At 39.8% G+C, this 22,881-nt stretch overlaps 1 protein-coding gene across 8 annotated transcripts in view; it reads right to left on the reverse strand.

Moving 5' to 3' along the window:
• frmd3 (FERM domain containing 3) overlaps positions 1-22,881 on the reverse strand; it is a 60,654-nt gene that overhangs the window by 30,304 nt on the left and 7,469 nt on the right. For 6 of the 8 annotated variants that reach the window (XM_026186559.1, XM_026186557.1, XM_026186561.1 and 3 more), the window contains exons 2-4: positions 10,022-10,126; positions 8,401-8,443; positions 3,645-3,726 (exon numbers count right to left, since the gene is read on the reverse strand). In XM_026186559.1, coding sequence (XP_026042344.1) covers positions 3,645-3,726; positions 8,401-8,443; positions 10,022-10,126 — 230 coding nt within the window. The remainder of the gene's footprint in view (positions 1-3,644; positions 3,727-8,400; positions 8,444-10,021; positions 10,127-22,881) is intronic. The other 2 variants (XM_026186558.1, XM_026186565.1) reach the window with 1 other exon arrangement.

Genomic DNA, 22,881 nt, shown 5'->3' on the forward strand with positions numbered 1-22,881 from the left:
TACAGTGTAGCGGCTCGAGTTAGGCTGGACCCGTTGGCCAGCTACCCTCAGGGTCATTCCACGGTTGATGACATGGTCCACTATTGTAGCTCTGATGTCATCAGCAATTCTATTTCTTACTCTTCCTACCCTTCCTCTCCCCCCTCCTCATCTTCCTCTCCCTCCTCCTCGTCTTCCTCTTGCTCCTCCTTGTCCTTGTCGTCCTCTTCATCCTACTTCTTCACCTCCACGTCCTCTTCCTCGGCCTCCTCTACTTCTCACTCTTTCTGCTCCCTCCATTGTACTCCACACACACAGCTTACCTGTATTATAGTGCTTAGGCTGATTGCAAAGTGAACTAATTATCTAAAAAAGTTTTCACATGTGAAAGTGTGCCAGACAGTTGGCAAATTAGTGTTAATGATAGCCATACATGTGTATACTTTTGCTAGGAGTGTGTTGGAAATTTGGTAATTGAGTGTTGTGCAGTGAATTGTGCCTACAGTTTTGCAAAGTGTGTGTTACAAAATTGCAAACTGAGTGCAAAGCAGTTTTTGTGCTTTTAGTTTTGCAAACTCAGTGAGTGGTTTTGCTATAAGTCTGAATAGTTTTAGAGATTGTGCTACAGGAATCACAGTTAGGGTTTAAGCATTCAGAAAAAACTGTAATAGTTACTATATACAGTAATGGACTTCTATTCATTTTGCATCAAATTAAAACTTTGGGTGTCAGATAATTATTTATTAAAAGCTAGACATTTTAAATGAGAATAAGAAAGAAAAGTATGTCTTTGTGCCCCCTTTTCCCTGTTAACGCCCTATCGGCCCCCCTGGCTAAACTTTGCTAGATCCGCCCCTGCACAGTTACAGCCGTCAGCTACGTAGAAAAAGATCCTCGAGTAGAAAGTAATATTAAATACATTCTAACAACAGCTTATCAAGCTTAAACGTGCTGCTGTTGTTCAGCCACTGGTTTCCTCTTTCTGGTGCGAAGTGGGCCAAAAGAAAACTAGAGACACGGACTCCCGACAGAAAAGCCGATCAGCTGATCATTAAGCAGTTTCATGATTGAAGTAGCAGCAAGAAGAAGCAGTCGCTCCATATATCGCTTGTTAAGCTTAACGCAGGAATGCTTTACAAACATTCAGAGATGGACTTACACACTTGCTTTACTTCTCTCGGGATAACTTTGTCGGAGATGAAATGCCGGGTTGCTAGCGAAGCTCCAAATGCTATCCAGAAAAAGAAGTCCCTATGCACTTTTCTGCCGTGCTAAAAACTACATCTGTTAGCAATTAATATCTGTAATGTGAGGTACCAAACACCTAATACCATAATCAATAATTACAGATCTATAGAACAGTGGGTTAACTTTTTCATCTATCTTCAATAGTGCTTCATATACAAGAGTTAAAATTACATCTTGCAAACTGGAGCAGGCACATTTTACCATTAAAAGTTTGGGGATTTTGATGATGGGAAAAAAATTGCTCCCAGACATAACTCCATATTGAGAACTCGACAGGATTTTATTACTGACTGCATTTCCTTCTGAACTTTTCCGACTCATCTCAACTTCATCTTCCACTTCAAACTTATAAGTAGTGTGCCAGTGTGATGCCTTTCCTTAGGACTCTAAGAAGAGGTTGTTTGTTTCTTTAGGACACGTGAATGAACAGAAATGGACACGCAGCTCTTTCAGAGGGAGGAAGAGCTAATAAATAATACATCTGGAGAAAAACTGAAGCAGAATTCAGCTAAGTTGAAATTAGGCAAGAAAAGAGGGATAGGTTCCAGAAATATCTCAAGACAAAAATATAGGACAGAAAGACGCGGAAACGTGACTTGAAAGGTGTGAAGAGACACCTGAGGGTGGAGGGGGAGATGACAGTGAGGAAGAAGAACGATCGACAGCAGGAAGGGAGGAGACACTGGGGGCGGAAAGACAAAAAAAAACAAGCGAAGGCAGAGAGGAAAAAGGATGGAAGTGAATGGATGGAGGAATTGAAGAGAAAATTAGGACTGATAAAGAGAAGCAGAGTTGGTAAGACGTAGGGCAGAGAACACAAGTCCCTGCTGGGTGAGTGTCTCTAATTATCACTGCGCCTGAGAGAAGCTTTGTGTGTTTGGCTCTGTTTTGGCAGAGGTGGCGCTGGTGGTGGAGCAGACTCTCTCCAAATCTTTTATTTAGTTTGTTTACTTATATAGTATCTTCATGGGCTCATCTACAGTTTTGAGAGCCTTCACGTCTGGCTCAGTGTATAACACCGGTGTGTTTGCACTGTGTTCAGTCAATGCCCAACTTTAAGTAATCAATCACTTGAGAACATTTAATAACGCATACTGAAATAGTTTTATAAGTCATATAATAGTCTGTTTTTAGACAAATCAGTCAGACAAAATATTTCATAGTTCAGCAATACTGATCAATCTAATAAACTTAGACCTACACCATCCTCCCTATTCTGGTATTTTAAAGAGTACTTAGCGTAAATATTAAGCAACCTAACTAATAGGGTTCCAACTCCCAGCAACAACAAAAAGAAATAAATAAAAAATAAGGAACCACCCCTCACGCTCCACCTCATGATGCTTAATCGACGTAATCAACCTTAATTTGATGCAGTGTGAAAAAAAATACACAGAAATCAATTATTTTTCAAGAAATATTAAATAGATTCAACATCTTTCTTCAACAAAATTGCAGACTGCACAGATGGTACCTTCCCAAAGTAAAAAGTACTATAGCTTACTAGGGTATATATATTAGACTTAATAGTCACTATATACAGTAATTGACTTCTATTCATTTTACATCAAATTAAAACTTTGGGTGTCAGATAATTATTTATTAAAAGCTAGACATTTTAAATGAGAATAAGAAAGAAAAGTATGTCTTTGTGCCCCCTTTTCCCTGTTAATGCCCTATCGGCCCCCCTGGCTAAACTTTGCTAGATCCGCCCCTGCACAGTTACCAGCCGTCAGCTACGTAGAAAAGGATCCTGGTGTAGAAATTAATATTAAATAAATTCTAACAACAGCTTATCAAGCTTAAACGTGCTGCTGTTGTTCAGCCGCTGGTTTCCTCTTTCTGGTGCAAAGTGGACCAAAAACAAACGAGAGACTCACGACAGAAAAGCCAATCAGCTGATTTAAGCAGTTTCACGATTGAAGTAGCAGCCGGAGAGCGAGAGGCAGTCGCTTGTTAAGCTTAACGTGGGAATGCTTTACAAACATTCAGAGATGGACTTACACACTTGCTTTACTTCTCTCGGGGATAACTTTGTCGGAGATGAAATGCCAGGTTGCTAGCGAAGCTCCACATGCTATCCAGACCACCGACAGGTCCTGCATGCCACAGCTGCTCTTTCACGTGATGCATACGTTCTGAGGTGAGAATTAGCCAAATGTCTTCATCTGTCACTAACATATTTTTATTAGGTATAGCTTGCTAGTACCAAGTTGGACTTTCCTTAATTCTGCATGGCAAATACATTTTTCAGAGGCTTTGTTTCATATTGACTTCAACACACTGGATATTTTCAATTCTTTCAATTCCTCTCTCTAGAGATATTTGTCCATGAAAATCCTCTGAAATACTTTACATTTTCTCTCAGCCTGCCTTCTTTCTCTGTCACTCATACGCCATTGCCAGTGCTTGTTTACCTGGTGAGTTCTTCCTTGATTTTCATTGGCTCATGCGGGTAAAACTTGACCCGGAAGCACATCGTGTACGGCTGCTGAGCTGCTGGAGACAAGAAAGACACGATGTTGAGATGGAAAAACTAAGAGAGACCAGAAACTGTAAGGAAAGTTAAAAGGCTGTTAGAACGTGGAGGAAAAAAGAGGAGATAAGCTTGACAGATATGATAAAGGGAATCAGAAGGAAAGTAGAAGATTTTAAGAAACAGATAAGAAGAGGAAAGAAGAGGAAAGATAAATGAGGGGAAGAGAGGACAGAGGAGCCATGAAGATTATGTAGAAGAAGAAGCTGGGGACAAAAACAGAAACCACAGCATGTCTCCAATACTGATTAGTCACCTCATAATTACAGTAATTACTCTCACACACACACACACACATGGGCATGTGCTTCACTTGAACTGGGGTCTGTTTCTTCTCCTTTGATCTGAGTCCTAAAGCATTTCATATCTCTAGGAGAGGATTTGTGCTTTGAATAGTATTTAAATATGCACCGTAACATACATACACAAGGTTACATAAGCGGTCACAGACACACACACATATACTCAATAACAGGCTGAAGGGTTTGGATCAAATGACAGCGATAGCTTCAACTCCCTTCTGAAGTCTCACACAGCTCATCTGCTTATAAACATATTCAATGTTTACCCTGTGAAGTTAGAACATTTACAAGATATACAAACACCAAAACACCGAAACACTGAGAGGAAACCATCATACACAGCAACAGATTTAATTATATACAGTAATTGTATATAATGCATTATAAATAATTTACACTTCCTGAAGTGAAAATAGCACAGATAAGATTTTTTTTGAAGTCTGAATTTATTTTATTTTGGTTATTAAAGAAATAAAACATCTTAAAGGACCCTTTACCCATCTCAACTCCCATTTGGTGTCTTTGGCGCTTACTTACAGTTAAACAGTTAACTGATAGCTTTGGTCTGAGGATCTAGTGATCAAATGCCAGAATTTTGTTTGCTCGATATAAAATTTTCACTCCATGTTTGGTTCAAAGCGTAGATCAAAGCATTGCGGAGATTTGATGTCACTTCCTGTGTGGCAGCTTTGCAATTTGAATTTTCTGATGGACACAATCAATCCAATTTTGTGGTTTTCTACATTTGCTTGCTTTGAGGGTACTCTTTGCCAATTTTGAGAGTGGAAAAAATTGTAGCCTGTGAACTATGTCAGAAAATCTAATATTATGGTTACAGACGCCACGGGGTCCATATCCATTATAGAGGGTCTGTAGCCTCGAATTTGCCTTCTCTGACACATGAATGTTGAAAGCTAATATTTGAAAGTTTGGGGTTTTTTAAGTTCATATCCATAAATGTGCCTCCGGGTTCAGGCCTTTGCTAGTGACAAAGTGTTGAAGGCTAATGAAACTTGGGAAAAGGGAATGAAAAAAAAGAAATGGAAACTTTGACCTTCTTTGGGTGATTATAGACTAAAAAGTCAGCAGATGAAAAAAATATATATATGTTATTATATAATTAACAGCTACAAAACAGCAGGGATGGTTTACAGAAAGACATTTAAACCACGAGAAATAAATCCAACATAACAGCTGAATCACCTGTGCTTCATACGCTACAAATCTTAGAAAAATGAAGGAGTTGTTTTGTCTTTGCTGTTCTCACAGGCGAAGTTTACACACGTGCACATGTGAGTTATTTTGAGTGCACATGGAGAGATTTCAAAGAGGATGAGGCAAAGAGACGCTTAAAACAAAGATGCAAAAGTATCTGATAGGCATTCTGAAGTCAACATCAAGGAGGAAGAAAGTATCATTTCACATGGGATAGAAATCATCCAGAGTGCCCTCACCACTCTCCCTTTAATGGCAGGATCCTCTGCGGTATTATCCGGCTATGAAAAACAGCACACATCTACATAATACATGCTGAGCAATTTGAAAGAGCCAATCCTCCCACCCGCTCCCAAAGAACTTGAGCTGCTTATAATTATTTCTCAAGCTTAAGGGACGAAGAGGTTTTTTTGGAAAACATTGTAGAGAAAGTGAATTGTGCGCGAAAGACATGGCCGTGCAAATGTGATGTTTGCCAACGTACGTAAGCTGGGATGCACAAAGACGAAATAAAACACAAGTGCACGCACACATTGAAACCTAATTTGGGAGTAAATCCTGCCACAGGGAACTGATGTGTCAGTGCAACTCAGATCTATTCAACAACTCCCCTCTAATCTCGTTTTCTTTCTTTCACTCTGTCAGCTTCTCTCATCTCAAACCGTCTCTCCAATCTCCTCTTTTCGCTCTATTTTTCTTCTTTCTTTAGTTACGTTATCTATCACTGTCTCTTTTTAGTACTTTTCCCCCCCTTGTTCCCTCTCTCTCCCTTCCAGTTTTCACTGATATCCTCAGCCTCCCCCTTCTGTCATCTCACACATGTTCCGATGGAGCAGAATACTTCGCTAATAGCTCTTTTATTAATTTATAACAGGACAGAAAGAACAGGACAGTCATTAAAAGGGTTAGTGAACTTCAGACTGAGACACAGAAAGAAAAGGAGGGTCGGAGGAAAGCCGCTGCAATCTTTCAACACAAGATAGAAACGTAAAGATGTGAAAGAGTAAGTGGAAACGAAGGAAAACAAAGGTGAAAACAAGTACCACTCTCTTATTCACCTTTGTATTGTGTCCTCTTTTAGGGTACTTAGATTGTATGATTATATGTGTCACATTCTCAAGGTTATTATAGTTATACTGAAAAAACATTGGCCAAATCTATCAGAGGCAAACATCAAGAGGGGAAAGGAGGCTGTGCTCAGCTTGAAAACAACCCCTCGGGCTGTTTGTGTAACTCTTATTACAACGTAAAAGTAGCCTCCAGGGACACATTAAATGCCACTCTGGTGACCTTGAAAATGTGAAAACTTGACCTTTCCCTAAAGCCAAATAGAAAGGTTAGCCATGAAACCTAATCAAATGGAACAAACATTGAGCTAAACTGAAGCCCAGACACAACTAGAGCTGCAGTTTCCTGGTAAAAATAAATAAATAAAAAAAATCTGGTGTGTTTGTGTCTCCATCGCTTCTCGTTTCCTTAAGTGAATCTGTTTTCTCTTTGAGGGTGAAACACACCCATGCACTTTATTGGGTACTGTGATGGACCCTTCTGTTTTCAAAACATGCTTAATTTTTCATGCAATTTTATTAACTTTCATCCATATTGCACTACTGGATTTAAAACTCACAATGATGAAAGATATTATTATTCCAGATTCTACCCTACCATGTCAGTGTTGTTGCAGCAGAAATTAAAACCCTTCAGATCAGGCAACATTTTTTCAATCTTCTACTGCCCAATTTTGGTGAGCTCGTTCAAATTGTAGCCCCAGTTTCCTAATCTTAGCTGACAGAAGTAGTATTCAGTGCTAGAGCAGCAGCAGACCACACCAGGTACAACCCCAGTTCTCTTTGAGTTTGTCGTTTTAGTTTAGTTTAGCTTCAGTGTCCTGTTTCCAGAAGATAGGAAGGGTCAAGGAAAGGCATCTTCTGCTGCTGTAGCCCATGTGCTTCTAAGATAAACATGTTGTGTGCTCAGAGATGCTCTTCTGCTTAGATTGTTTCACTAGCGGTTATTTGAGTTCCCTTCCTATCACCTCAAATTAGTCGCATCTGACATTAACAAAGAATTTTTGCCCGGAGAACTGCTGCTAGTGGGGTTTGGTTAATTGGTGATTCTAAATTGCCCATCGGTGTGAATGTGAGTGTTGATGGTTCAGTGTCTCTATGTGTAATAGGCTAGAGCTCGATTTTAACTTCAGCAACTTGTCTTGAGCATGCCTACATTCCTAAATGCTGCTATGTGATTGGTTCATTAGATATTTGTATTAATGAGGTGTTGTATACGTGTACCTATGTCACTGCATATTTCATTTCGGTAAACCTTACATGGATACATCCAGAAAATGAATTTTGTCTTACATCGCATTATCCTAAGGACTTGTTAAACAAACAGAATAGTCAAAAATGGGACAACAAAACAGACAAATAAAGTAATCAGATAAAATCTGCATCCTTTTCTGGAGATGGAAAGTAAAAATATCTTTCCGGTTTGTGGTGATTGTTATGAAGCTTTGAATGAGGCCTGCACATAAGGCAGGCAGGCTGTTTACTTGTTTTTGTACTCTCATAAGCTTGTCTTCCACTGCAACGTCTTTGCAACGTGTGACTTTTTTCCTTTTTAGGCCACTTGTCCCTCTGGCAGTTTTTTGTGTTTCTGAGAAACAGTTCTCTTGTCACTTTGTCTGTCTTCATTGTGTCTCCATTGGTCTCCCTGCGGGACTTCAGAGGAAAAACTCATGTCCAACATTGCCTGACTCTGTCACAGGTGGGTGGGTGATAAAACTCTTAAACCTAGATGATCTAAATGTTTTTTTTTTATTATTATTACATAAACAAATAAAATGTATCTGTTTTTAATTAATAACAAACTGATTTTTTTGTACTCCTATCCTGTCACTTTAACAATGTTGCGCGTACGATGTTATGGCCTTGTTAGAGTCCCTGTGGTGGTGTCGGCTTGTTTGCCATGCTTGACCCCTCACACCAGAGTGACCCTCTGAGACAAATGCACGGCATAAGAAAACACACTCACACTCGCAAATACACAGACACATGCATGATGCTTTGCATCTGTATACACACATGCTGACACAGAAATGGAAACAGAAAGGGCACTCACACTTCATCTGCCTCACTATGGGTTTATTGGGCTCCAGCCAGTGCTGAAAAAGAGAGAAAGACCAAAAATGTTACCCTAAAATAATCAAATTTATACTAAAGAAACTACAGGACTGGATTGAGAGCTAATTCAAAAATTATCTTAGAAAATCTCATTTGTATCATTGGTAGATCTCTGGTATTTTAAACTGTCATAAAAAAGATTATTACTACATTATTACTTTAAGAGATTGATTTAGAGATTTAGGGAGACATGATGATCTTATATTCCTGAATAGAACCAAATTTGACCTTTTTGATCCATCTTACTGTCAAAAGCATACAATTCAAAGTATTATGTTACAGTTTCTGGACTGCATGACACTGCATGTTCAGTTTGTCTTAAAACACATTTTCCCTTATTTTTCCTTCCTTGCTTTGCATTAAGAAAAAAAAAACAGTCTAGCTGAGCTTCTGCTACGATCAAGCGTCTGGTCTGTTCTTTGTGTGGGCTGTTTGAAATATGGAGACTGATCTTGTTATTATTTGGCACTTGAACTTGTAATGTAATGTATCAGCTGCTTCCAGACTGATATTCAACATTCATACTTTGCCTGTGCTGACTCACTGCCACTGTTTCCTGTTAGTAGGTGTGATTCTGCTGTAATGAGCTGAGTGCTGTGTATAAGTGGAATTTCTAAATTGAGGAGAAGAATTTGTTAGCCGGGGTAAAAGAGCAGCCAGATTTAGAGGAAGGAGACTCCTCAAAGATTACAGAGAAAAAGATGCTGCACCTTAGGCCTGATTTAGACTTCTGCTAGTATATTTTTAAACCTTACGACGTGGCAGACGTCGTTGCCGGCATTTATGCTTGTGCTTGTGCCCCCAGGGTCTGGTTTTTCCACTTCCTTTCACATTCTCCTACGTCAGTTACGATAGCACTCTCCGTCCAGGTATCTGCTGACATTTGTGAGTCGTTATATTGATATATATTGTTATCCTTAATACTGAGATGATAAATGTTATTCTCTCACTGATAGATTCAAAAACTATTACAAAAAAGTAACCAGAAATGCACATGAGCAATCAGTGGTGCTGAACAGTAGGGGTAGGGTAGGCATAGTGTTTCAGAGGGCTTTGTGGTTATGAAGCAGATTTTCAGCAGAATCATAAATCCCCACTTTACTAAGATGTGGCTGTTGGAAAACTAACCACATACTTATAGACTGAAGTCTTCAGTAAAAAGTGAAAAATGCGGTTTGAAAGCACTTTTCATAAACATACATTTCTCTAAATATAAGCGTTGCTCTGACCGGCTGTGTAGGTCCTGTGATCACTCCTCTGGTAAAGAAGAAAACTCTGGTAACACCTTTATGCTTTACCATTAGTGTTTCCAACTTTTATTTTAGGTTTTACAAGGAAAATGCATGTTTGGTTTGATAAATCCACATCTAGTTAATGTCCCCACCTCAGTTTGGCTTCACTTGGACAAACAAAAGATCTGGGCTCTGGGAATAAATGACAGGCTTTTCCTGATCCTTTGTACAAACTAGTCTCAATTGGTAATGAAAATGATAACAGATACCATGGTTATGGTGTGTGCAGTGTGCACGGACAGGTGTGTGTGTGTGTATCATAGTTACCCTTTGTTTCTCGGGATCTACATATCGAATACCAAAGTAGTCTTTCTCAAGCAGGTTGTAGTGATTGCACACATGGTCCAACAGGAACTGGCCTCTGGTGTCTCTCTGCAAAGAAATAAAGCGCATCGGTTTAGGACACGTGACCTGTCTTTTGAGTTATGCTGATAAAAACCATAAACCTCTGAGCTCAGTCTGATAGATGCTGCATGACTGCATTGTGCCCACAATGAACCCTCATGGGTAATACTCCTCTGATGCTCTCATAATTTCATCACGGTGAAACATGTTAATGGAAAGAAATATGTCAGCACCCTTTTGGTCCCTTGCTGCTGACATATCTGTTATGATGGTGTTCTGGACACGGCCTCCTAATGTGCCAATAAATACAGTCTATTTGCAGGACCTAACACTGTGTAATCAATAAGCACCCTGCATTTAATGCCAGCTGCTTAGTCGGTATCTACTCATTCAGATGCTCAGTATGATTTTCCTGCTGAGTGTACTGACCTGCCTACGTCTTAGCATTCTCTATAACTTTGGATATATCTAAAGTCTAAAGATTTGCTTTTTGTCTGCCTATTTTATAGACAGTGTTTTTGTTGTTATTATATTGTACTTGCCCAAACCGTCTAGATTACACCACACCTGACACCAAATGTCAGCTGGGACAGTTGGATGAGCAGTTTTAAAAAAAAATTATGCTTTTTAGCTCATTTAAGGAAATACATATCAAAACAAGTACACATTTAATTTTTACCTTTAACCTCTTGACTAAAGCTAATATTATGTGCATCAAAGATCCCAGCTCTGAGTGTGTGTGTGTGTGTGTGTGTGTGTGTGTGTGTGTGTGTGTGTGTGTGTGTGTGTGTGTGTGTGTGTGTGTGTGTGTGTGTGTGTGTGTGTGTGTCCTATAACTGCTCTATAACCTGCTGAAGGAGGTGGATTCTGTGCTTGGTTTAGCAGAACTGATTGATTCACTCAGATATCATGTCTTTGCCCTTGAGACTGGAATTTACTCATCACCCGGGAAGCATCAGCGTCATCACATACAGTCAGACCCACAGCTGACCAAATCTCATCAATAAAACTGCCTGTCAGCACATCGCCTAATCAGGAAACTTTAGTTGGGAATTTGGATTTTTATAGCACTTCCTAATATAACTTTCAGTCTAATTTGTGTCTCACTTCCTTTAACATTCCTAGTTATGCACTACCTAGAATTATTTTTATTACCAGGTGAATTTAATTATGCTGGAATTTTAGGTGAAAAACGTTGAAATTCCATTTAATTCTAAATGAATTAGACTCTTAGTTAAGGGACATATTATACAGTCTTATTGAATATAGCAAAAAAATTGCACAAAAGCAAAAATGCATTAACATATTTCACGTGATTGCACAGATGGATGTGCTAAGGACGGCTACATTTTGTGCACTGAGTAAGCAGCACACTCACACGTTAAAAAGCATGACTGTGTGTCAGTTACTTCTAAAATTTATTCAGCTGCACTAACAAAGTCCCGCTCCCTCTGGCTTGACCAGGTCTCGCTTGAAAAATAGTTTTTAATCTCGATGAGGCTTTTATCTGGATAAATAAAGGATGATAAAAATAAAGTTCATCTGGATTGAGAATGATCTGTTTCAAAGGTTATAAGAGCATCCTATATCCTTATGGTGCTCTTTTCTGTCCAGTGGCTGCTTCATCAGCAGTGGTCAGTATGAACAGCACCTCATCAGCAGCCAAGGTAAGGTCGTTAGCTTTGCTCTTTATTTCTATTTTCAGAGATTTGCAAGTGAAATGCAGTGTAGTGGCTGACATCAGCTGACTTTGTTAAATGGCTTTAACAGAAGCACATTTTCAGCACATTTGCACAGCTGATTGTTTGTCAGACTAACGGCCCTGAGCCTCAGATGTCCCATATATTTGACCGGATTTTAATCTTTAAGAAAGCAGAGCTTTCTTTTTTTTGCACTATTTAGGAAATTTTTCCTGCTCTGATTTTCCTCATTATTCTTTTTCCCACATTGTTGGAGCTACAGTGCAAAGTCTGCAAAGAATAGTAGCATGGACCATTTTCCATCTGGTTGCTCCATCAGCTCTCAACTATTTCATCAGTTTCGGTGCAGTAATGTAGCTGCTTGGAGTTTCTAATTGCTTTGTGCACTAATGTTACAAATAAATATCTTTTCTTTTTTTTTTACTGAAATCTAAGGTTGTGCCTTTAATCTTCCTGATCTAATGTAAATCTTAAAGGCAATTGTGTGTCTTTTTTTTTTTATATTATATGTGTTTTCTGCTTGTAGGTAGACAAAAAAAACCCCAAAAAAACCCCAAAACCATTTCTCAATTAAAAATTAATTTCTTTCCAGGCACAAAGCCCATGCAAATATTTTGTACTAATACTATATGCCTAGAAGTTACACAGCATCTACAGCCTTTATTTTAAGTACATCAAAGCATCATTATCATCACTGCAGCATGCCACAAACTGTGAAATCAGTTCATTTGCTGGCGTTGCATTCACTTATCCTCAGTTTTACACAAATATTAATTCCTGTTCATATGTTGAATTCTGTAAATACTGTAATGTTTTTGCCAAGACAACCTTTTAAATACATTTCTTAGTGAGTCATGCTGCATGTCTCAGTAAACAACTCAGCAAACACACTGTTATATGTACTACTAGACTCAAGGTGTTGACAGAACAGCCTCTGAAAATAAGATGTTTGCTGTAAATGTCACAGCAGCCACTCAAAAACCAACAGTTATATGTGTCCAGGACACCGTGGCTGTATTTGTTACGCACCAAATAAAGCAAAGCAAACATTAAACACAGCCTTAGTCAATTCACAAAGATACACTGTTGTAACAGCCAGAATTTCCAGGTCAGTGCAACCAACAGTAAAGGAGAATCAGCTAGATTGTTTATCAGTGCTGGGAGTACCAAATTACTGCTATTTAAGAAAAAGAGGTTCAAAAATATAAATCGTCTGTGTCTTAACATTAAGACGACTGTGTTAATGTCTGATACCTGCACAGGTATCTGCAGGTGGTTTGAAACATGAGCTGCCTCTGAAGTAGCCTTATTTTGGTCAGTGTACTTTTGCATTAGCCAGAGAATACATGTAAAGATGAGCTCAACCTATTAATATTCAACCTGTTCAGTGGTCCTAAACAGCTTCAGGCAGAGGAGTTAACTGTTACCTCAATGGTAACAGTTAATGCATACATGATTAAAATACACAAATGACTCTAAAACCAGGTACACAACTACAAACATAATTATTAGCTAATGCTATGCCTAAAACAGTTTGCTAAAAGCACAGGATGTATTTTAACTTCTTAAAGTCCATGCTTCTTAGCTAATAGTGTTATTTATGAGTTGAAATTACAAACTAAATATAGTGGATAAACAGCTTTGTTACCTGAAATGATAAATAAAACCTTTAAATTATTTTACTAAACATGTGATTAGCAGAGAAACTGCTAATGAACCAGGCGAAATTGTAAAGTATGGTTAAACTGCTAAAGGTAAGATTAAAAAAGAAAGACTTAAACACAATAATGAATGAAGTAATTGCTATAGCTATTAGCTATAGCTGTAAAATGATCAGGGTTTTTGAATCCATCTGACAGGGCTGCGGTCATCACAGTCACATCACCACCTCTTAAGATTAAATTTTGATCAATCTGTGACACAACCAGCAAGGAAATTGGATTGTGGTTCTGGACATCTGACATCCTTTGAATAAATCCAGGTCCTGAGATACAAAATGCTCAAATTTGTTTGCCAGCTAGTTGCTAACTGTGTCTGATTCTAAGTGGATTAGTGCTGAGCATACAGCAGATTTTTGTTTTATAGATTTTTGAGTCAATAAAGAGGCCTGTTGCAAGCATGTAACAACACTACAACAGCACTCAGACAATAAAGTTGTGACAGTTCAATGATGAGCCGTAACTCACTGTAAATCCTCGTAAAGATAAGCGGAGCTGCTGACACCACTATGCAACTATTTTCACACCATCATTAAATATGTTCACCTTTTCCTTGGTGAAACCTGTCCAGTTTAATTAAACCATTTTTTATATAATATGTGATGTGGAGGACTTTGCAGGGGTGTTTGGTTGAATACAAGATGCCAAAACTGTATTAAAAATCTTCAACAGCAGTCTTAGGTGGATTTCCCCTGTGGCCTGTGTTATATCACCACAACATCAATTGGCTGTCAGTAATCCTGTTTGCTGCATGTCCCTACTGGCTGGTCCAGGTTTACCAGTATATCACCAGTAACATTAGTCAAATGTGTCCAAGCTGCGATTCTCAGTGTGTCCATGTTCACCTGTGGGTTGTATGTAAATAACCTAGAAAAAAATCACTCTCTGTCTCTTTAAGCTGCACTTCTCCATCAGCATCCATGCATTTTGATGTGTATCTGTCTACATCTCTTTAGGATTTTTTTGGCTGATCCCTGACAACAGTGTTACTAAGATGTTAAATCTGAAGAGAAAACAGAGAGAGATCCATGGAGGGAGGAGAAAAATAGACGAAACGGAATAAAAACAGCCACGCTGTGAGCTGATTCCAGCCAGATCATCAAACGACACCTTTTCTCCGTCTAGTTCTCGGGCAGACGCTCGTGGAGCAAAGAGTGTTGGACTGACGCCAAGCGAGAATAAAGAGAAACAAACCAGACAGAGTGAAACAGGGCCAAACATACTGAGAGGCTGAGAGCAGCTAACATAGAGCTAAAAGAACGAGTGAATAAAAAAGAGAGACTGACTGGTGAAGCAGAGAGGAAGAGAGATGTAAAGAGTCTATGTCATGTCCAACAAGGCCTGAATACATATTTTATATATCCAAAGGCTGGGCATTAAAGATTAACCCAGTCATCCTGTCTCTACATGATCTCACCTAATGATGGCAAAGTGCTCTTCTCTCAGCCCCGCTCAAAGACAGAGATGCATACACACTCTGCAAATAGAACCTCAGTGTGGAGCGAAGTCAGTTTAGCACAAGCAAAGTGCACGTTGACATGTGTGCTCGAGTGTGTGTGTCCATCCACTACCATGGTTAACCTCCTTACAGCCAGTCCAGTCCAAATTCTGGCCAAATAAACAAAAAAAACAAAAAAAAAACATTAAGACACAGATGTTTTATTGTGTCTGTCTATTATTCATTTACAAAGCTAATTACATTTTGGGAAATGAACTTGGAACACATGGATTAATGCCCAATTGAAAAGTTGTGTGGAAACACGTAGTTTTCAGGGTTTTCCCCCAAATCTTCTATTTTAATTTGAGTATTTGAGTACTGTAGTTTTCGAATGTTTGAATGATTTTGCCTAGTCAGCATGAACATTTTTAAGTGTCTACACAAGGAACAAGTAGCAGCAATGTGGAGACCAACAACTAAAGAAAGTTAATGACACTCATCCATCCTCGCCTTTTTGTGACAAGAGGCGAAATAAGCAATGGCGGCATAAAATGCGTGGGTCCAGACTCAAACTTTACTCATCCTCAAAGTACTTGAAGAAACTACCAATGAGAGGGCAGGATGAGAACCAGAGCCTGGAACGTCTGATCAGCCATCAGTGGCAAAGTGATGCAAATTTTCTAGGTAACCTTCTGATGTGTTTACCACCCTGTCATATCGCAATCATCTGCATTTTTATTGTCGTATATTAATTGTTGTCTCTGGCCATCACGTTGCTGATGTCATCACGCATCATTCTGCAATATTCCAGGTTCAGGTTGCCTAGGGAACCTTCTAATGTACCTGTCAACCTGTCATATGCCAATTAATGGCATCATTCACCTGCATTTCCTCACCTCAAAGTTGAGAAAATGTTAACTCAGGATCACCCACTTTGTGTTGCCAGCTGTCAGTTTGCCTGTCATCGATTGAACATCATTGACTATTACTGATGAGTTGCTTCCTGTTAGGACGTAACTCACCAACAGACCACATTATATGCAGTAAGTAACTGAATTATGTACATTAAGTGAATTAAAATAAAATAAACAATCGTGAAATTTTTAAACTGAAAATCTGAAAGTGTACATTGTGCGAGTGGGTGTTAAAGTGTCTGGTGCTGTAGTGAAGCCGAGAAGAATCAGGCTGGGATGTGTTAAGGGATGTGCTGATAGTTGCTTCCTGTGTAAACGCGACTCACCAACAGCCTTGGTGGACTCTGTCCTTGAGAAATCACCAGAAACAGTCATTGGAGGTCTTTCACTCCAGTAATTGTCTCACTTTTAAGCCTCTGTGTGGCCACAGCTGCAGCCTGACTTACACGTTTAGATTTTATCGCCATCTGTCCCTAAATTGTTAAAATTACTATGAAAGGTAAGGACGGGGAGATGCCATTTTCACAGATGCACAGAACAAATTGGATTTCAGACATGGGGGCGGACGAGATTCTGATTCTCCTCAGGAGAAATAGCCTGCTCTACCCCTTAATCAGGGCTTCAGTAATGCAAGTTTAGTCCAGCTTTTTATTGACTTGACTTTTAGAAGTCTATACCTCACTTCCTCTCTGTGTAATTACGCTGGATAAGGTTCTTTGCATTGTCATAGCAGCATGTGATGAGGATCTCTAGCAGTCTAGGGACTGACTCTTTAAGCAGCGTTTAAACAACTTTTTGAACATTTTGTGAACTTTGTGGGGGGTTTCAAGTACAACGTGCCAGAAAAAAAAACCTGAGACCAACTTCCTTTAAGGAGCGTCATCATGTCAGTTTTTGAGGTAAGCATGTGTGGCAAGTCACATTACCAGTATGTACTGACAATAGTGATTAAGGTACTCCCCCACCCCTGATGATACTCTGACTGTACAGTATGTAGTGTAGCTGAAGTTCATCACAGATATCTTATTTGTTCTGATCATGACTTTGTGACCACTACCAGTTCTGCACTAGGACCCTGGGTACATTGGCCTAGTTAAACAGCGCTTGTTGTTTAATTAACATGCATGCCAGCTCAATTATGACTCCTCCTTATCAACTGAGACGCAATTGCTTCATGACACGGCATACCTAATTGGCTGAGTTGAAACACTGTGTGAAGATCAGTGTTAAATTCCTGTGATGCCCCCGTGAAGAAATCTACTCTCACTCCTATCTGCATCCTCTGGGTGGGTGGTGGGGGATTGAAAAATAATGGTTTGCCCTCTTTACCTCCACGCCAACCAGTTTAAAAGCCAAGTAACTGCCATTCAAACAAATGATACATTAATTTGTGGCTTTTCTCTCTTTGTTGTCATTGCTGCTGCTCTTCAGGGAAATTGAAATTTAAGTCACAAGTGGACCAATTCCTCCTAATTTGCCAATTAGGATGTGTGCGAGTAGGCTTTTGTGCATGTGTCCTATTATTCACAGTGCCAATATTTCTAAAGCCAGTTTGTGTTTACCACCCAACCCCCCCCCCCCCCCCCCCAGCTAATGAATGGATCAATCCAGAGGCTTGATGAGGATACTGCAGAGACAAATCAATGTGTGGGACATGGGATGTGGGGAAAGGAACACACGCAACTAGGAGATAAAAACAGAGTTTAAACTCTCCTCGTTATTTTGCAACACGACACTTTGCCTTTTTCGTCCCTTCCCCACTGTGTGACTGAACTGAATTTTTGGCATGTTCAGCATTGATTTGTTGCTTTTTTTAATTGAATACACAATGTTAACACTCAAAGACTATTTCATGGTACTCCATACATCATTACCTTTCCACCAAATGACTAATTTGATTTGCAGAGATCTATTCAATTTTTTATTCTTCATGGCTACTTTGACCAATTTGATTGTAGACCGCCAGAAGATAGACGGAGATAGTCGGCAGAGTCTAAAACAGATTTTTGAAGTAAGCTCCATAGACAGCGTGAAAATGCATAAGTTATCCACTGGGGAAATGCAGTTTCTATAATTGGAAGAAAGCAGCAGAGGATCAAACACTTCCTGTCTGGAGCTGGGTTATGCAACATCCACTTTATAAGTAGAGAAATCTTTGGTCTGACCTCAGCATCATTATCTCTCTAGCCTCCTATCATCACACCATTTACCCATAAATCTCTGATTAGGAGACCTATGCTGTCTTTGTTTTGCTTTTTTTTACTGAAAGGCGGCACAGAAAGATGCAGTGTAAAGAGAAAAGGCAGCATGCCGTGTGTCAGAATGAAACTCACACAGCTTCAGTATTGATCTCAAACGCTGCATTAGAGAGGGTGCTGATTTCACCTCTTCAACCAGTGACCCACAACAGTGATGGACTCTTGCCTGGAGCTACAGACCAGCTTTTCTTTTAAGCTCATTGTGCACTCATAGTCAGACGTTTACAGATGCTCATCATGGATGTCACAGTAATTTTGGGCTCACAGGTTTTGATCTATTTTGGATTGTTTTTGTAATCCACACAGGGTCACAAGTATACATGGAAAACTAAAAAATGAGGGACTTGCAAAAATCTATATAGTTTTGATGTGATGATTACAATATTATGTTTTTCCCTGACTGCCAAACCTCTGTAGAACACTTTTCAAAGACACATGAGGAGCGCTTCCCCTGGTTCATGCTGGTTACTATGATTGCAAAAGAAGCATTAAACTACTGTGAACTAAATAATTAAACTGAGCTCACACTGCAGTGACAAGGGTGTTTAAGTTTTTCATTACAAAACTGCATGAATTAGCACATCTTGTAGACAAAGTGTATAAGCAGAATTCAGCTGAGGTGGTGCAGCGACGTTATTGGACGGGCCTGAACACAGATGCCGTTTTCCTGCGATATAATGTTAATGTGCCTCCTCTCAAAATCATTATTTTTAAATATATTTACACTTGTACAATTTGGAGCAGTGCTCATGATGACTGTGACCTTGCCTCAGTGTGACAGGAGGGAAACATAATTACCCTATGATCACCTACAGTGCCGTGCTCCAGAGATTCCCATGAACACATTGTACATGAGCTCAAAAGCATGCACAAATTACCCTACGTGATCTTAAACATGTTAGATGCACACCTCGAGCTCACGGCTGGGGGCGCGGTCTGTTACGCTTTGTGATAAGAATAAAAAAAAGATCACTATATGGAGCAAGAGCAGCTCCTTGTGTAATGGATTGTCATCAGATTGCGGGAGAAAAGAGGTGTGACGATAATGGCATGACTGGAGATGCAACACTGCTGGTATGAATACAAAGGAAGCACCGAAGCAGCTGTCTTATCTCTGCACCGCAGAATGTTTACATTTGTGCCAAACGATCGAGAAATCCACGAGAACAGAAAAGAGGAGCCGCGTGTGAAAGCCTGTGAGTTATTGTAAACTGACTGTTTGCTCATTTGCATGTTTGAAGCACAAATTAGTCCATCATACGTATCCTCCTCTGTTTATGGTACAATACGTAAGGGTGTGCATTTCCTCCAGGGAAAAGAGCTGATACACCATGTTTGCACATTCACACGATGAGGCCATTGATGCCGTCACAAAAAACACACAGACTGTTTTGTTCTCTATGTCTCTGTTTTTCTTTTTTCTATTTATAGTCCTTTTCTAAATTCAGAAACAGTTGAAACGATGCTTTTTAAGATGTTTCGGAAATGCAGAAGTCTGTCGTCTGCTTCTGTCAGCCTTTGCATATTCAGAGAAATGTGGCAGAAAGCAAAGGGAAGTGCATCTGGGCTCATTCTGTTACCAACAAACCATGAAAACACAAGCACAAATGTCGGTTGTTGGGTTTATGTACACAGCCTCACTGAAAGAAGCATTAATAATAACATGATTATCTTCATGCAATCGAATAAATTGAATGTAGCTGCTTGAAAGTTCTTTCTGTGAACTTGCTTTAAAAGGACAATATTGACAACAGAAACGGAGACAGGAGCAACCATCAATCTAAATCCTAACTCTCAGTTTGAGAGTATGGTCAGCATCTTTAACCACATCTGCCAGATGTTTTTAAAAGTGAGGGGGGAATCTATTAAGACAGAGCTTCAATAAACCAGATGTGATCGCAGCAGAAGATAAGAACACTGTCCTTTTCCTTATGCATGCTTTTTGTATTGCATATCTCCTATACATAGATACGTTTTTAAAAAGATGAAGAAAAAGAAAGATAACTCTCTGTGTTACAAAGTAATTACTCCCTATCATTAAATCCCAAATTAACCGTGATTAATCAAATTTTTTGGAAACCGGAGCTCAATTTCATGAGCCACACCCAGGCCTGATGACTGAAATAAGAGTTACATGGACAGGTTATTATGTAGCATTTAGGGGTTGTTGTTTTTTTCTTTGCTCTACTGGAGCACTCAAAGTGCTTTAAACATCATGCTTCATTCACACATTCACACCAGCACTTTGTTTTCTACACCTAAGAGCTTTCTGTCTAACTTTAACACACATTCATACACCAACATATGCATCAGAGAACAACTTGGAATTCGGTATCTTGCCCAAGGATACTTAGGGATGCAGACTGGAGCAACCCCTTCAAATTAGTGAATGACCTGCTCTGCCTGTTGAGCTACGGTCATCTATTAACTACAGCCAGTAGAAACCATCTTCAAAAGAGAAGTAGGCTAAAAGATCTCAAATAGCAACACATTATGCCACAATCTACTACTCAAAAACTCAAAACAGATGAGAAACAAAGTTATGCACATCTATCAGTCTGGAAACAGTTACACAGCCATTTAAACGCATTTAAAGGCTTTGGGACTGCAGAGCATCATCAAAACGGTCACAGCACTGTATCTTTTTCACACCACTATATAGGAAGAACCACAAAATGATGTCTCGGATTAGATATTGGAAATTTTGTCTCTGTGTCAAAATTCTAACTCCTCTACACATTCACCACTGGATCTGTATGTAGGAGTGCAAACGTCTGACCGTGAATGGTCATTAACCTGCTATCTCTTTTGCACAAACTCACGGGCGATTGAGCTCACGTGAGAGGAGTGCAAGTCATGTCATGTGTCTTGCCTCCAGCACACATTATTCATTAACCACCATTGAAACCACAGAGTATTTCCAGTAGTGAGAGCACGTCTGAAGGGGACCATGTCCTGCTGTGAGAAAGTCTAATGACCAATATTGTCTGGAGTTCATGTGTGGTAATAAAAACAACTGTTGCATTAAAATGTTTAAGTGTGTTTGCAGTGGTTTTCACTCCCAGTGTGGTGACAGCCAACGAGACCACGACACTGAACATCAGCCTGCTTTGTGTGACCTACTTTTTCGACTCCTACTTATTTTTTGTCTCTTTTTCCATTTTAAAATCCCAATTTTTCCACCTTTTGTGAATTCTTTTCTGTTTATATACCGCCGCGTGTTCCGGTTTACCCTTCGCTCTTTTCTCTGCCCCGTCTTCCTTTTCCAAAATCCGCTCGCTCTGCCAGTCTCATTTCAAGTCTGTTTCATGTTTTAATCTTCTTAATCTTTTTTTTTCCACAGCCACGCCACCTCATTTCCTTTCCCGTTCCTTCCAACACCCTGTTGATTTTTCGATGCCATTTTCACGGCTCGTGTTTCCACCCAACCATGTCATCCTATATTTTTTCTTGTTTATCATCTCATTTTTGTTTCCTATCCACCCCGTTCTTTTGATGTGTCCCTCCCTCTCTATCCCCTGCTGTCTCATCTCTTACTGCTGTCTTTCAGCTGCAAAAAGAAAAAAAAGATTATTTCTCTTCACTCATCTTCGGGAAAGCATCAAAGAGGCACCGGCAGGAAGGATAAGAATAGAAAACTGATGCTATTTATAAGCTTCTTCAAAGAATGCCTATTAGCCAAAACAAGAGCACTGCCTCAGCTTTATTTGAACACATACAGACAGATGTCTACAGACACCTCTCCTTGACCAGCTGGAATGGAAACACAGTGAAAAACAATGCCATAGCTGATATGCTCCTTTAAATAGACTGTGTTGGGGACGTATTGATGACCTATACTATAATAGAAACAACGCATTTATTACAAACTTCAAAAAGTTCCCTGTAATCATGCTTTTGCACTGCCATATCAGTCTTTCTCTTATCTGTAGCAAATTAATGTCCATAATTGCAGAACTTTGGCTCGGTGGCAACTTTTAAATCTTTCATGGTCCCTCCAAATGCACACACACATCCACGTTTGCACACACCCGCATGGTGTAGCGCTGACAGCTGACTGATGTTGGCCTCATGAAGCACAGTGATCTCCCTTAATTATACATGATCTGTCACAGAGGAGAGGGACGGAGAGAAAGAAGAGAGTGGAGGAGATGGGGGGGGGCGAGGAGACAGAAAGAAGATATTGATGAGAGGCAGGCAAAAATAGAAAGTGAGAAAAGGTGGTCGGAGCGGTAAATGCGAAGCTGAAAATGGAGCAGAGGATAAGTGGGGTGAAAGAGGGAGCGGGAGTTGGAGGAGCGGAAAGTTAAGATGCCGGGGGAGATGATAGAGAGAAAGAGGAGAAGGACAGAAGAGAGGATGGGAGGAAAACGAGTGAAAGGAAATCAGAGGACGCCACCGTGTATTGATCTTGACGTCTCCCCTTCGGCTGGTTGGACTTAACATTGCCACTGAACATGAGAGCAGCAGGTTGGACTCATTCACCTCCAACCTCCAGGATGTAGGCTGCAGGCACATGCCACATATCCCCACTCGCTCTCTGCCTGCCTTATACACTGCTGTCAATATGTTCTCCTAAACATGATTACACTCTTCTGGAGGCTGTCACTGTCCTGTATGACAATATTTTCCCAGTCATAGACCATAGGCTAAGAGAGAGAAATCCAGTCGTTCTTCCTGATACACACACAACCGCATCCCAATCCATATTACTATAACTAGAACAGAAGTGCTCGTCGTATATACCTCTCAAT

Source organism: Astatotilapia calliptera, chromosome 12 (assembly GCF_900246225.1).
Source record: "Astatotilapia calliptera chromosome 12, fAstCal1.2, whole genome shotgun sequence".
NCBI lineage: Eukaryota > Metazoa > Chordata > Actinopteri > Cichliformes > Cichlidae > Astatotilapia > Astatotilapia calliptera.